General features: G+C 36.4%; 2 protein-coding genes across 2 annotated transcripts; one reads left to right on the top strand and one right to left on the bottom strand.

Annotated features, from left to right (window-relative positions):
- LOC18791604 lies at positions 1-2215 on the top strand. Its single transcript, XM_007224872.2, has 7 exons — positions 1-450; positions 613-663; positions 758-949; positions 1133-1238; positions 1409-1450; positions 1542-1598; positions 1691-2215. The coding sequence occupies exons 1-7, from the start codon at positions 314-316 to the stop codon at positions 2213-2215; spliced, it is 1110 nt and encodes a 369-aa protein (XP_007224934.1). The 5' UTR covers positions 1-313.
- On the bottom strand, positions 3112-10217 carry LOC18788181 (threonine--tRNA ligase, mitochondrial 1). The gene is made up of 20 exons (XM_007225141.2): positions 9845-10217; positions 9492-9729; positions 9352-9411; positions 8715-8804; positions 8431-8505; positions 8180-8308; positions 7989-8078; positions 7221-7309; positions 7036-7132; positions 6871-6957; positions 6315-6399; positions 5982-6076; positions 5870-5902; positions 5691-5777; positions 5484-5576; positions 5091-5183; positions 4769-4993; positions 4419-4490; positions 3989-4060; positions 3112-3654 (listed from the first exon to the last, which is right to left on the bottom strand). The coding sequence occupies exons 1-20, from the start codon at positions 10111-10113 to the stop codon at positions 3559-3561; spliced, it is 2175 nt and encodes a 724-aa protein (XP_007225203.1). The 5' UTR covers positions 10114-10217; the 3' UTR covers positions 3112-3558.

The following is a 16007-nucleotide window of genomic DNA, read 5'->3' as shown; positions in this document are numbered from 1 at the left end:
AATTGGGATCATGAGGTAGGACTTAACCAAGAAAATAAAATAAAATTTTAGTAGTAGTTTTGAATGAAGGATTGCAAGAAAGACAAGGTGGGGCCTCAGGAAACACTTCGGTAAAAAAAAAGGTTGAAGAAAATTTTATTTTACTTCCAGTAGTCTTCCACACTGAGAGAGAGAGAGAGAGAGAGAGAGAGGGGTATAAATGAGAGATGAACATGTTGGTAGGCTTATTATATAAAGGAGGATAGGTGAAGATTGGAAGAGGAGAAATAGAAAAAAAAAAGGTAGAGAAAACATTGAGAGATACGCCCAAGAGATGGAAGAACATCTGAACCCCTTAGCTGTGACTCATCTGCTTCAACACACCCTGAGAAGCTTGTGCATTCATGAAAACTCTCAGTGGATTTATGCCGTCTTCTGGAGGATCCTGCCTAGAAACTACCCACCACCCAAGTAAGGAAATAAAAAGAAAACAACAACTTTGCCAAATTTTAAAAATTAAAAAAAAAAAAAAAAAAGATTCTTTACTTGTTTTTCTTCAAAGTATAAAGTACAGGTTCACAAAAAGCTTAGTGTATATTATAATTTTCATTAACAATTTTGGTCTTGTAACAGATGGGAAGGTCATGGAGCTTATGACAGGTCAAGAGGGAACAGAAGGAACTGGTATATAATGATGTTCTAGTTTCATAGTAAAATGGATTTCTGCAACTGATGTTCTGGCTTATTATATATATGTATGTATATATGCACTTGGCAGGATATTGGTTTGGGAAGATGGTTTCTGCAACTTTGGTGCCTCCTCAACAGCTCATGAGATCAACTCCAGTTCTGATTGTCCTGCAGGCCCTTCATCATCAATGTATGGCAACTGTGAATTTCAACAATACAATGGCCTGCAACCAGAGCTTTTCTTCAAGATGTCCCATGAAATCTACAACTACGGAGAAGGGTAAAAGCTATATAGCAATGACGACGATATCAAGAAATTAATTACCAAATTGCTGACTTTGATTTTTTGTTTGTGTGTGTGTGTGGATATAGTACTCACTGAGCTCTAAGAAAGAACACACAGGAAGCAAAGCAATTAGTTGAGAAATATTTATATATTAATGCTGTGTTGGGGGTTGGGCAGGTTGATAGGGAAAGTGGCTGCAGATCATAGTCATAAGTGGATACACAAAGAACCAAATGATCAAGAAATCAACTTCTTATCAGCCTGGCACAACTCAGCTGACTCGGTATGATTGCTCCTGATCAATGCTTTTATATATATAATTAACTTTGTGATTTCATGCTACATATACTAATTGCAGGCACGACTTTATATTTATACCCTAGTTTTTCTTTGCAAAACATCGATCTGTCTGTTTTCTTAGGTTGTTTCTTCTTCTTTTTTCCTTTGCTTCAGCACCCTAGGACATGGGAAGCCCAGTTCCAGTCTGGCATAAAGGTATATAGCATCAAAATCCACCTCAAAAAGTCCAAAATTTCACATAGATTTGTTTTTATTTATTTATTAATTTCATTCAAATATGTTGCAGACCATAGCCCTTATAGCAGTTAGAGAAGGTGTTGTTCAGTTAGGAGCTACTCACAAGGTGAGAGATACTCTCTCTCTCTCTCTCTCTCTCTAGAAACTAGTTCAACATATATGTATGCCATTGATCAATAATGTTTATAAATCCCGCAGGTGGTTGAAGATTTGAGCTATGTAGTTCTGCTAAGAAAGAAGTTCAGCTACATTGAAAGCATCCCAGGGGTGCTTCTGCCACACCCATCATCTCCACCCTTCCCCTACAAGGTTGATCATCATCATCATCATGGCTATGCATATGGTCCCACCCCAGATCATCATCATGCATGGCATTTCCAAGCGGGCACTCCAACTCATGAATTCATGTATGATCACCACCACCAATATCTCAACAACCAAGCAGTTCCATTGAAAAACATAACACCCTCCATGAGCAGCCTTGAAGCCCTCCTCTCAAAGCTTCCTTCAGTGGTGCCCTCTGCACCTGCAAATCATGATCAGCTGCAGCAGCCGCAAGAACATGATCTTCAAGGGTCCCAGTTTATGTTATCCCATGGACCGCTCGATTTCATGGCGATCACGGAGCAGAAGTTGGTGGCCAAGGGGGAGACTGATGATCAAGGATTGGTTTCTAACATTGCTAGCAACCTCTCTCCCTCTTTCTCTCGTATTACACTGTAATGTGAAGAATCTTGTTGCTTTTATGAATGCACATGTTTACACCATTTCCATCACCACTAGCTAAGATCAGAACTAATATTACTAATAATTGATTAAGCAATTAATTAATAGTGTTATTTATTTTGTCATTAGCTTAATTATATATTGTAGAAGGATCAAGGATTGGTTTCTAACATTGCTAGCAACCTCTCTCCCTCTTTCTCTCGTATTACACTGTAATGTGAAGAATCTTGTTGCTTTTATGAATGCACATGTTTTCTTCGTTTGAAATGACGAGTCAAAGGCTTGCTGAAAATAGGATAACTGCAAGAGGAAGTATATTTATGATAGATAGATAATTGTGGGAAAAAAGTAACTAAAAAATTATTTTGGACAATATAACTGATATAATTTGAGTAAATAATGGTAAAACAACAAATGCATTCATTAGTATTAAATCCCTGAAGTCACACTCCATATTGTAATCTTCTAAAGAGAGCCTGAGGAGATGATATATAGAATCTAGAGGCCATGGTTTCTTGGAAATTATTTGGGTTGTAAAATAAGCTAACCGAACCCTGTTATGTTGAGGAGAGGTACTAAAACATGTAAGGAACCCTATTATTATTTTGTGGGTTAAGAAGAGGAAACTCGACACACACGAATACCATGAGAACTTGAATCCATTGCCACTTGAAAGTAAATCAAAGGCCTGGCCCTACACTTCAACCATTTCATCATAGAAATAATAATTGAGTTATGTGTATAATGCGACCCTTAATGGTAAAAATAAAATTTTAAATTAGAGCCTTTTTTTTGGGGTCAGAAAAAAAAAAAGCACTAGAAAGAGCTTAGTTAGTGCGTTTGTCACTTGTGTAGAAGCGTGGTGTAGGAACACGTGCGGTGCAGACAGCAAGTGCCTGGAAAGCACCAATTCAATCTCATTCCATAAATTGAAATTGAAATCAGTACCGTACACGTACACAGCTTTTCTTTCTTTCAAATGAAATGAAATGCATGTCAATTGCAGAAAAGCTTAGCGCCTAATTCAAGTACGACAGTCAGAAGCTTTCCAGGTCAAGGTTCGGTGCATCGTACAAAAGCTAAAGCAAACAACACTAGAGACACGCCAATTTTTTGTCAATCTGAAAAAATCCTTATATCTTGATGATTTAACAACAGAGTTCTTAACCTATACTTCATACATTGAATACCAAAACAAAACAAACAAAAAAACAGTAAACCAAAGTACAAAGCCTGGTGGCAGGAATTAACAGGTAATTTCCAGTTGGGATCACAAATATGTTTTGTCCATCTGGGTAGAAGTCTAAGATTGCTTTGAGCATTCTTCGAAGAGCAAAATCCTAATGGAAAGCTTCAACTTCGGCCTTGAAATGTTGAAGTAGATTTTCCATGCTCATTACCGTAACATCTCCCTTGTCTCTAACCCGTAAGCTCACCTGGAACAATACGGATCAAAGATTAACTACTCAGTGGAAAAGCATAATTCATCATAACTAACACGAGAGGATCGCTCTTAGACAGCGCGGTGACTCTTGTTGTTTGATGGATGGTTTCAAAGTAGTCCTTTCTTCTTCTTTTATGTTAAATTATCACAATTCTTGTTGTCATGGTGCCATGTAAAAGGCTATTTCGCAATAAACCAAAGCAGACCACTTGATGCATAAATTATATAAGAAAGTTGAACGGCATCACATAATTTCTGTGGCTGGACAACTGCAACTAGGGGGAAATACAACATAAATAAATAAGAGAATTAGAATTGAATCGAACCTGTCCAGTTTTGACTTCCTCTTCACCAACAACTAAAATGTAGTTGTACTGTGCCATCTGGGCTTCTCGTACCTGCAGGTACAAAACAATTAAGTATACAGAAACCAACCTTTGGGACACAAGCCTCGGTTGAACAATTAAAGACTTCAGTTCATGTCAAAGAAATTGACACTAGCAGTGCTAGATTCTTAAAGAAAACAATTGTGACTTTGTCACTGGAAAACAAAATTCATGAAGTGTATCAAACAGTAAATTTTATTGCCATTGACCCCCAAAAAAAAAAAAGGCCGAGAACCCAATAATGAGAGAGAGGCCAGCTCCCGTTATGAAACCCATAAGCTCAATGGACCTCCAATAAACCAGAAAATAAAATAAAATGAAACCTTAAAAATTCAAAGTATCAACAAAGGACAAATTTATGAACTCTTACCTTTTTCTGAATGGTTCTATCACTTGTGTCAACATCAACATAATAACCAGCCTGATGGATCCGATTCCGAACCTACAAAATTGCAACAATGGCTTTATCCATGACTTAAGATTAAATAATACTGTACCCTTAGTACATCTCACTCAAGCACTTTGTACAACTCATAACATGAAGAATTTAAAAGTTAGGCAATATAGTTCAGTTCCGTTAAACATCAAACCAGCGAGTGTTGTATGTACATAATTAATGCATTTATATTGATCCAGTGCAAACTTCCTGAAGGGGAACAACAAAATGTTCCTAGAACCTTAAACTGAGCAGCCAATAAAAACAAGGAAATATCAACCTACCTCCAGAGCATAAGGTTGGGATTTGTCTGAAACAGGGCAAACAATTGCCTGACGTGGACTAAGCCAGAAGGGCCATTTTCCTTTGTAGTGCTCCAACAGTATAGCAAACATACGCTCAACAGAACCTAAAATAGCTCTGTGTATCATAACCGGTGTCTCCCTCTTTCCTTCTTCACCCTCTGCTGAGTAATACAGCTCAAAGCGAGTAGGGAGCTGAAAATCAAGCTGCAAACACAGTATTTTTCAAATGATCGTGTTAAACGGAAACAAAACACAACAAAATAGCAAGAGGTGCAACTGAAACAAAGTGATCATCAGATACCTGTAATGTTGCACACTGAAATTTTCTGTTCAATGCATCAGATACACTGATATCTATCTTTGGTCCATAAAATGCACCATCCCCTTCATTTAACTGTATAGACAACTAACAGAGTAAGTATCCAGACACAAACAAGAAAGTCAGGGGCACCTAAAGTGCTGCTTAAGAAAACACATAACAGATAATGGACCACAACAAGAATCCACCAATCACAAAAATTTCCCATTCTAGTTTATGTCCATGGTGAAATGAGTGGTGTAGAAAATGGCTAGCAGGTCCAATACTATCCATTCAGGTCAATAAGCTAAACCATTTTAAAAACAGGGCTACTAAGCTTCATCAAGTTTTGAACCTAGTTTGGACTGAGCTAAGCATAAGGTAAAAATGTTGTACCTGCCAGGGCTTGCCGGATTCATTTAGTGCTTCTGTCAGAGCAGCCTCAGCTTTCTCCCATGTTGCCACGTCTCCAAGGTATTTTTCCGGCCTCTACAACACAAACACCAGTACAAATGTTGTACAACACATCAAATTTGAATTCCACATCCTTAGGCAACGAAGTCAAAAGGTTCATGCTTTAAGCATAAGGATCAAGAAGCTTACTGTTGATAACTTCAGATCAAAAGTGAAGCCAAATATATCATAGGTATACTGGATGAATTCTAAGACACCCTTGACTTCATCTTTTACCTGACAGAGAAGCACTATATGTCTTACAAACAAAACAAAGCCAAGAAAAAACAAAAACAAAAATATCTGCAATTTAATTAAGTTCAACTCACTTGGGACTCCCTGCAAAAGATATGAGCATCATCCTGTAGCATAGTTTGGACGAAAACTTGTCAGAAAATTAACAGCTAGGTTTAAGCTAAAATAAAGGCATTGAAAGTATACCTGCTGGAATCTCCGTACACGTGTTAATCCAGTCAGTGCACCACTGGCCTCATTCCGATGCAAAACACCAAAATCAGCCAGTCTAAGTGGAAGTTCTTTGTGATCAAGATTCGAAAGAAAAAACACAAATGAAAGAAGTTCAGACAAAGTAAACACAAGTGCTTAGAATAAAATAAATAATATGTCAGACAAAGTATTGGTCCGAAAGTGTTAGACAGTACAGTGCAAAAATGTCAGGCCAAGGAAAGTGTGTTAATACCACTTTATACAGTGAATTTCCTATTAAGCAATTCAAGTGAAAAAAGGTCAAGAAATTTTTATTAAAAAACATACCTCTATAAGAACGAACCCTATGTTGAAACATTAAACAATGCCCGGGGCAATTCATTGGCTTTAAACCAAATTCCTGTTTCTCAATCTGCAGGGCAAAAATGCAATAGCCAGTAAGTTAAGCATCGTCTTGTTGAACAACCCTGTAGTAGTCTCATGGTTAAAGATAGTCACGTTCATTTACATGAATAACTACTCAATGAAAATCTCAATCATCTACATTGAGTTCCGTACTATTATTTCTATATTGTTTATTAGCCAAGCAAGAGACCCCTTCATGACCAGCTATACAAAGTTCCCAAGAAAATAATCTGACAAGTTTTGGTGGCACCAGATTACCTATTAAGAGATTAATATGTATGTAGCCAATATTTGGTATCCATCCATACACAGAAAAATACAAATAATAAATAAATAAAATGTACATTTTCAAATCTGTGTATTGATCTTATTTTTATTTCTGCTATTAATTTGGCTTTGACAGTTCATTTACTTTTTAAGTTTAAGCATAAAGGTGTTTCAATATAAATAATCACAACGGCATAATGTCAAAACTCACCTCGAAAACAAACATATTTTCTTTGTAATTTGTGGCATGACCAGATGTTTCCCAAAGTTGCATATTGTACACGTTTGGTGATATAACCTACCAAGGAAAAGTAATTTAGGTGCAAATGATTTAAGATTAATAGGATGATAGAAAAACTGAAGATTAACTGCCAACCTCGTGATAGCCTCTTTCTATGTATTGATTTTGTATAAATGCCATTAGTTTCTTATATATACGAGCACCATTAGGGAGGAAGAACCAACTTCCTGGGCTGAACTTGACAAGAAGAGATATTCAAATGAAAATCATGGGGAATCTTGATCACTTATACAATGAAGAAATATTAGCTCAAAACATACCTAAGTGGGTGACAGAAAAAGAGCTCCTGCTTTGTACCCAACAGTCTATGGTCATATTTTTTTGCTTCTTCAAGCCTCTGGATATATAGCTGCAGAAAAGTAGATGTTGGTAAGAAAATGAAATAATTCAAGACCAATGTCCAGCAGCTTTCACTCCTTTTCAATCACCACTCACAACCTCAACCATGGGCTTAGTCAAGTTGGCTAGAGCGGATGTGCTCCCCACTCTGCACCCAAGTTCGAATCCCCCTCCCCGTAGGTTAGATTAGATTAAAGTAGAATATCGCTTGTATCAAAAAAAAACATATCACAATTCACAACCTAACAACTTCTCAATTTCAATAAATATCATCAAACCTGCCACCTATTTTGACTTTGTTAATTGAATTTCCATATGAGGGACTAGAGCCACCAGACTCAAGTTTAAAAGATAGCAACAAAATATTTCAGATACTACTATGCAGGGATGTTTGGTTAACTAGAAGGCGACATCCTTTTGCCTTCACACATCTAAAACCTTTTTCCTTTCATTGAACTGCATTCTCTAAGCTGTATCCAATCCTATACTGAAATTAGATTCTGAGTTAGGATTGAGATTAATTATCCATACTTCTTTTTCTGTATACAATTTGAGGAACTCGTGCAACTATGCATACAAGGAACTTCCAATTTTAACAAGACAGAAATTTAACCGAAGCGGCTGATACAGGTAAGAAAGCAGATAAGAAAAACCAAAACCATATAAAAGGTCAAAATAAAATATCACACCTGCAAACTTTTCTTATCCGGATATGATATTCCATAAACTCTCTGTAAACTTTCACGATCTTTATTTCCCCTCCAGTACGCTGAAGACGCCTGAAATTACATATTCATAGGTTAAATATACACGCAACACAACACATGCAAACAAGATGCAAATACAACCTGCATCACTAAAATTTCGTGCAAACACGTACCTTCAAACATGCAAAGGCTTTGACAAAGGATGTATTTGGTATATGGGGCCCACGACACAAGTCAACCAATGGGCCACATCTATACACAGTGATTGTTTTGTCTGCCGGAAGATCATTGATGATTTCAACCTGATTACAGTTGGTGAAAACAAAAACATATCTGAAATTGATTTTGAGTATGGAAGGCATATAAGAAAAGTAGATAACAATCATATTTATCTGTAAGACACAAAATCAGCAGCTTCACTTACCTTGAATTGATTATCAGAAAAAATCTCAAGTGCCTGTTCCCTTGATACTTCAATACGCTCAAAAGGCTGTTTGTCCTGGGGATAAAGATACAACCAGTCAAGGAACTACAACAAGAAAGAGCAATATATTGAAACATCTTATGAATCTGCAATCAGTCAAGGAATCTCAACAGGAAAGAGAAAAATGTTGAAACACCTTATCAATTTACAGTCAGTCAATGAGCAAGAAATTCCTCCCTACAAGAAATATAAATTAACTTTTCTACAAAGAGAAAATACAATACCTTAACGCCCTTCTCTGCCGCTGATACAATTTCCTTGAAATGTTCATCATTCAAGCCCAAATCACCATAAAATGCATCATAATAGAAACCCTGTTGTTGAATTTCATAAGGGACCCACCAAATGAGTAATCCAGAAACTGATAGCATGGAATGAAATCTATACAAATGAATCACCAAGACTAAGATCACAAGATTGCAATATCCAAGTAATAAAATTACACATGAAAACAACCACATAAGCACATAGAATTCCACCCAACATATTGGTCAACCAAAGAGAAAAAAAACGTACAGAAACATGAAAGGTGCATTGCATACTAAAATCGAAAAAGAAGAACTTTTACTGAAATGTGGGTACTAGAAAAACTAACAAAGAACAGTAACAGAAAGCAATAATCTCCAAGACTCGATTACTTTTCATCCACAAATTTACAGTCTTAGAAGAAACAGAATTAGCATAATCCAGAAAGAAAACCAATTGAACAAAAATGATATAATAACAAACAATGAAGCAAGAGCTGTAGTGTAGTACAATTAAACGAAAAGACATAATGATAATAAACTAGTCAAATTACTCAAAAACTCAAGGTAAACGAGCATGTTAATATAGCCAACGATAAATATAGATAAATCGAACCTCTCCCCTAGTAGTGCACGGACCGATGCAGAGCTTGCATCCATACTCAACCTCAAGAGCCTGCACCGTAATCAAAATTCAAAAACATTGTCAATCTCCAATATCATCCACTAAACCACAATTTGAATAACTCTCTGTACCTGTCCGAGAATGTGAGCACTAGAATGCCAGAAAGTATCACGTCCTACTTCGTCTTCAAATTTGAAGATCTTAAGCGTACAATCGCCCTCCAAAGGCCTGTTCATGTCCCACAAAACCCCATTGACCTCAGAAATCAAAGCATTTGAAGCCAAACTCTTCGAAATCTCCCTAGCAATGTCAAACGGCGAAGTTATCCACCTCTTTCCTTCCTTCTCCTGCCCGCCCGGCAATGTTATCCTGAAAAAAAAAAAACCAAAAATGAATAAAAATGCAAGACATATATACATATACTTGCGCAAAAAACAGAAACAAAGAGAAAGACAGAGACTTTGAGTCAGGGTTTAGGGCTTACTTGATGGGATCGGAGGGGAGGGACTGGAGGTGAGCGCGCTGTTGGGCCTGGATGGCCTCGAAGAGCTTAATGCGCTTCGGAATTACGGTGGCGAGATAAGCGTCATCTTTAGGGTGGGGCACCATGGCGTGGTTGCTTCTATGCAGAAGAAGAGAAGGAATAGGACGAAGAAGAAGAGGAGCTGAGAGTGAAGAAGAAGAGCTGCTGTAGCGGTTACGGCGGAGAAGAAATGAGAAAGCAGCTGTCCAGGTTTTAGAACTCAATTGCATATGGATATTGTTTGGGCCTCCTCTCACAGATTGGCCCTTCGTTCTTATATTCTCAGGGCCAGCGTGGATATCAAGCAAATTAGGAATGATTTGATTTTGAGGAGTTCAGGTGTCTCTCCTCTCTGGACAACCAAAGTCAAAACTAAGGACCGTCTAGTAACGTTTCAGAAAATAAAAATTTGAAAACAAATTTGCATTTAAAACATTTGAGAATATGTCTAGTAGTTTAATTATAAAACAGTTTTAGAAAATAGAAATATTGAAATTTGTGTGGTAGTACAATTTTGAGATAACATAAATAAATAGTGTGTTTAATTAATAAACTAGAATGCCAACAAAAAATTTTCATGTTTTAATAATTAATAAAAGTAAAACAAATTTCATTATCAAAATTTCATGTTTTTTAATAATTAAAAAACCTCTTTTTTTTAATCTTTTTTTTTTTGTCATTATCAAAGCTGCACAGTGATATCAAAATTCATAGGTTTCTTTTATTTTTGTGGTTGAATGAAAAATATCAGATTTCTTTTTCATCAGAACAATATGAGAGGTGGTTTCTAACAGGAGCGGCCCTTGCATAGTGCAAGTGGTGACACCGCATAAGGCTCCTAATTTTTGAGGGCCTCTGAAATTTTTTTTACTATATAATATATATATTAATATCATAAAAATTATATATACTCCAGCGTGCAATACATTGACACAAAAGCATATTTTGGTGAAGCTGGTTTCTAGCACATATCCTTTTGTACAAGGCCTAAGTTTGAGTCGGGTGTTGTCATTGTATTCGTATTTTTATTCTTTTTTTCATTATAACAATAAATTTTAAAATAATTTTTAAAAAAACAGAAGCACGTGACGAAAAAAAAACAAGGGAAAGATCCAACTAAACTAATAGCGGTATATATCACACACATACGCTTTCTCCTATAAATAAATAAATAAAAATTCTTCCACTCAAAACAAAACAAAACAAAAATATTCATGTCCTCTTCTTTCACTTGAACTCTTTTTTTTTTTTACCGAACATATTAATCTTTAACTTTATCAAATGAAAACATTTATAAAAAAAAAATTATGAATTTGATTTGTGATTTTTATTACATGCTAATTGATTATGAATTTTAGTTATTAAAAATTGATTTATGACATTAAGTTATGGTAATTTTATTTTTTTACTATTTTCACATTAGATTATGTGAATGCTCCGGTCTACATTTTGCACAAAACCTTCAAAATTTCAAGACCGACCTTGATTCCTAATGACTAAAGAGACAAGACAAACACATAAAAAAAAAATTAATAATAATACTTTCAATGAGTTTAGCTTTCTTGGTCAACAAGGAAAATCAACAAATATCTACTACATTGTTTATTGTACGTAATGGCCAAGCAAAGTCCTATATTCAAGTAGAGAATTAGGTGTGTATGCAAACTTGAGAATTGGGTGTTCAAAGAGCAACAACGGATACATTTGGTGGTCTAGTAAGTATCAAATGAAAACATTAAAAAAAATTATGAATTTGATTTGTGATTGTTATGACATGCTAATTGATGATGAATTTTAGTTATTAAAAATTGATTTATGACATTAAGTCATGACAAATTTATTTATTTTAGTTATTTTCATATTAGATTATGTGAATACTCCAGTTTAAATTTTGCACTGAGCCCTTAAATTATCAAGACGATGACTAAAGAGACAAGAAGAACACATAAAAATAATAATAATAATAATAATAATAACACTTTAAATGAGTTTAGCTTTCTTGGTCAACAAGGAAAATCAGAAAATGTCTTCTACATTGTTTATCGTACGTAATGGCCAAGCAAAGTCCTATATTCAACTAGAGAATTGGCCGTGCATGCAAACCTGAGAATTGGGTGTTCAAAGAGCACCAACGGGATACATTTGGCGGTCCAGTGAGAGGACTAAACTGGGCCGTTGACTCAAATCCTCCATGCTAATTAAGCATCGAATTGGGCCTCATTCTCTCTCTTTTTCGGCGGTTCGTTCTTTGTCTCAATACAGCCTAAATTAAAATCTCAGCAATTAGGCCCACCTTCTTATACACCTGAGTTGGGATTAACAAATCATCGATATACACGTATATCATAAAGGATTATTTGGAACTGTTTTTTTAGAAAACAATTCTGTTCATAAGTGCTTTTATTATAAAGATGTTGAAATTTTCATAAAAAAAATGGAAGTACTTCTTGAAGAAGCACGTGGCATGTGTTTCTCCATAAAAAGCTCTTATGACTCAGAAGCACTTCCCAAACATGCTGTTAAAACCATTCATTTATGCATAATACAAAAAAAATATATCAATCAAATTACACATCATTTAGTAATCCCCATGTATATCGAACAAATTAACAGTCTTGATAACAATTAAGATCCTCATAATAAATCGTCAATTGATTTGATATATGGCATTATATGGATGATCCATTAATCATAATTGAGGTGAATAGAGGCGGTGCACCTAAATATTGTCTTCTTCTTCTTTTTTTTTTTGGGGTATGGTAAGGTAAAATCTCGCTACATATGTGACGTGAGAAAGGTAATGAAGAGGCCCAACATGAACAAAACGGGAAAAATTGACCAGTGCAATGCAATTAACAGACTAAAACCCAAAAGAGTTACAGAATTAGGACAAACATGAGATGGGGTTAATAATAATAATAAATGATCATATCATATGCTCATGCATGCCCTGCACTGAACTTCACCATCAAATCACAAACCAACCAACCAACAGCCAAAGTTGTTGTCATGGCGTAAGTGGGTCTGAGTCTGAGAGGAGAGAGGAGGAGGGCTTCATAACAACAATAACAAGAAGAAACGGACTACATAAATAAGAACGTGAAAATGTAGGAGGTACATGTGCAAGCATGTGCGTTCCGTTCCCACCACAACGCCAGTCCAGCTAAGAAGAAACCAAATTGAAACGGCACCACACCACCCACTTTATATATATGTCACCCTACATATACAATCATCCTTCATCACACACTTTTCAGTTTTGGCAATTTCATTGGCTACCCCATCAAACCAGCTCATCACCCTCTAAGTTATAAGCTATAAGCTATATAAGCTAAGCTAGCCACATAGCTTGCTAGCTAGCTCTAGCTAGACAAACAACCTCTTTTCGAGCCCCTCTTCAATTAGAGAGAAACTTCTCTATCAACGTCTTATTACCTTCTTTTCTCTTTATTTCTCTCCTCGCGTCACCTATTAGAGGAGGAGAGAGATATAAAGATAGAAAGTCGAGACAATAAAACGAAGATAGGGAAGTATTTCTCCCTCAACCAACCACTCTAAGCCACTAGCTAGCTAGGTCTCCATACACTTCTATAGCTTCTACAATATTACAAGTACCCTACCACACTCATATGGTCTGTAATATAATTATCTGAGTCTGAGGTCCCCTACCCTCATTGCGCCTCTGCATGTGGCTTTATGTTTTTTGTTTTTCCTGAGTTTACAACCATCACGTGTCTTCGATCATCTCTCTCTATCTCTGTCTCTGTTTCTCTCTCTCCCTTTTAAGTTATAACCTTGTTTCAATGGAACATGGTGTGTCTACAGTTCATTAAACTATACATTCGGCCACACATCGATCTTCAGCTATCAAACAATGTCAATCAAGACACCCTCATATTCATACTCGTTTAATTGTCGCTCGCTTGATTAATTAGTGACCCCAACCTTAGCAGCACACACACACACACATATATATGCGACAAATACTAATTCTGCAAAATCAATAGGATGACATGAAATCCCCATTTCTACAATATTTTGTGACTCAAAAACATCCATCTGTATCAAAATGCAATGAGCGATAGATATATGACCACATGCATATGTATGGTGGTGCGTGAGCGGCCACCAAGTTGACCTCCAAAAAGCAAGTCAAAGCTTTTGGTCGTGATATATAACGTTAATTATATGTAGCTATAAATCATAATAACTTTTATTCCTGCACAACTTTTCAGTCCATGCATGCATGCACGCATATGCTTCATCTTAGGCGTTTCGGCAACTACCACAACATATGCATATGTCATCTTTCAGGGCTGAGCTAACTGTACACTTGAGGTTGCCATGGCGCCTCAACCTCTGTAAATAACTCCGTCATTGTCACTTTTGCTATGTTTCAACCTCTCCTTCAAACCCAATCCATGTCTATAAACCATATCTGTCGATCGATCGATCGATTTAGATTAAAAATCAAGAAAAACAAAAAAGAAATTCTATTTTTCGAACATTTGATTCGGTATATAAAACCCGATTGCCAGCAAGCAAGCATGCATATGTTAAATTATTGGGTTCTATTCTATCTGCGACAATGCATATGATTTTCGTCCATCGATCCCATCATTTTCTTCAACCCAACTTGTGTGCATTAACTCAACCGACGAGCCACACCACACGTAACATAACATATATCTGATCAAAAATCTTAACGTACGTGCATATAATATATGATCACAAAACACCATATGCCTTAATTTTGCATTAATGTATGTGAAGGTACGTGGAGATGTCATTTTTGTCCTCATCATACCCTCACATGGCCCTGGAATTTTCTGAGTCGGCATATGTATTATGTAAGGGGACCGCTAGCTCATATATACATAAGCCCGCCGAAGCAAAAGCAGCTTGTGTGTCACTTCATCTTTTCATCCAAATTTGGTTTTATGCAATCCTTACGGGCTCACCTAAATTTATTGATAACAACAAGAAACACATATTAATATTATATATGTACGTGTCATGCAGGTGCAGAATTATAAAAAATATAGTGATATACATAACAAGAATTATCGTCACTAGATATTTAACATGCTATATTATTAAATCGTTAAACAACAATTTCGTATAATAATAATCTTCGGATTTTTCATATCAAATTATTTCCGAAAAATTATTAATGCAATTGCAATAAAATTATTCTACTCCCATTATTAGGAACATTGGACAAGTTGGCAAACGATCGTGCCCATAATATCTTGCTTGCTGCCATTGATAGCTGATTTCAATCATCATTACCTACCTAAAGAAGAAAAATATGGTTTCCTTATCTACCATAATCTATTTGGAAAACAAGAAGATCCATGGCCAACCACGTTACATGATATAAAATTATGGGGGAAATTATCCATTCCAATTGGTTACATTTCAATTCAAACCGTCTTTGCCAGCCAGCAATTTATTTTTATATAAAATTTCATTATTGTACTAATTTATCTTACCTTAAAGCAAATTTATTACCAAATTACATCCAACGCTTAAATTAAACCTACCTCCCTCCCAAGTTGTATGAAGTGGGCCCCTTCCACTAAGATTTGATCGCATCACATATTAACACCGTGAGTGTGAGTGCGAGTGCAGGTGCAGCTAAGATCTCTCCTGGAGCCTAGTTGGACAACACCTTTAAATTCCTGCAGTGGGGCCCGTGTGATATCGAAATACTGTGGTAGATTATCAGCCGTCGGATATGGGTTTGCCCAAAAAAAAGGAGACGTGGATGATCAGATCCGAACAGGTGTGGGGAGGGCAACTGTCGGGATTCGGGGATTAGGAGGGACAGATACGGTTGTAAGCGTGTGCGAGAGGAGAATGATATGAAGGAGGAGGGAGCGAGCTGTCAGACAGGTGCGTGGGTCTTTGAAAAGTGGGGCCCAGAGGCCATAGGCAAAACGACAACAAAAGAATGGTGCTGGTGAGAGAAAATTCAAAGGCGGGTTGCGTGACCCGACCCGTAAGTGCCAAAAAAGCCGAATTATACGAACATACAAAACATGAATGGCTCGGCTCACATGGCCCCGTCGTATTGAATTGAACTGAACCCCTAAACACTCCATAAGCCAGTGCTAGAGCC

The sequence above is a fragment of the Prunus persica genome, chromosome G1 (assembly GCF_000346465.2).
Source record: "Prunus persica cultivar Lovell chromosome G1, Prunus_persica_NCBIv2, whole genome shotgun sequence".
Lineage (NCBI taxonomy): Eukaryota > Viridiplantae > Streptophyta > Magnoliopsida > Rosales > Rosaceae > Prunus > Prunus persica.
This window is presented reverse-complemented; position numbering and strand designations above follow the sequence as displayed.

What these genes read in the sequence shown, in the direction of transcription:
- LOC18788181 (XM_007225141.2), bottom strand. Translation starts at nt 10,113, where the DNA reads ATGCAATTGAGTTCTAAAACCTGGACAGCTGCTTTCTCATTTCTTCTC. An exon ending in CGGATAAGAAAAGTTTGCAG is followed by an intron (nt 7,310 to 7,988) that starts GTGTGATATTTT and finishes ACTTTTCTGCAG; the next exon opens with CTATATATCCAGAGGCTTGA. An exon ending in AGGAAGTCAAAACTGGACAG is followed by an intron (nt 3,655 to 3,988) that starts GTTCGATTCAAT and finishes GTATTGTTCCAG; the next exon opens with GTGAGCTTACGGGTTAGAGA.
- LOC18791604 (XM_007224872.2), top strand. Translation starts at nt 314, where the DNA reads ATGGAAGAACATCTGAACCCCTTAGCTGTGACTCATCTGCTTCAACAC. An exon ending in ATCTACAACTACGGAGAAGG is followed by an intron (nt 950 to 1,132) that starts GTAAAAGCTATA and finishes GGGGTTGGGCAG; the next exon opens with GTTGATAGGGAAAGTGGCTG. An exon ending in GGCACAACTCAGCTGACTCG is followed by an intron (nt 1,239 to 1,408) that starts GTATGATTGCTC and finishes CCTTTGCTTCAG; the next exon opens with CACCCTAGGACATGGGAAGC.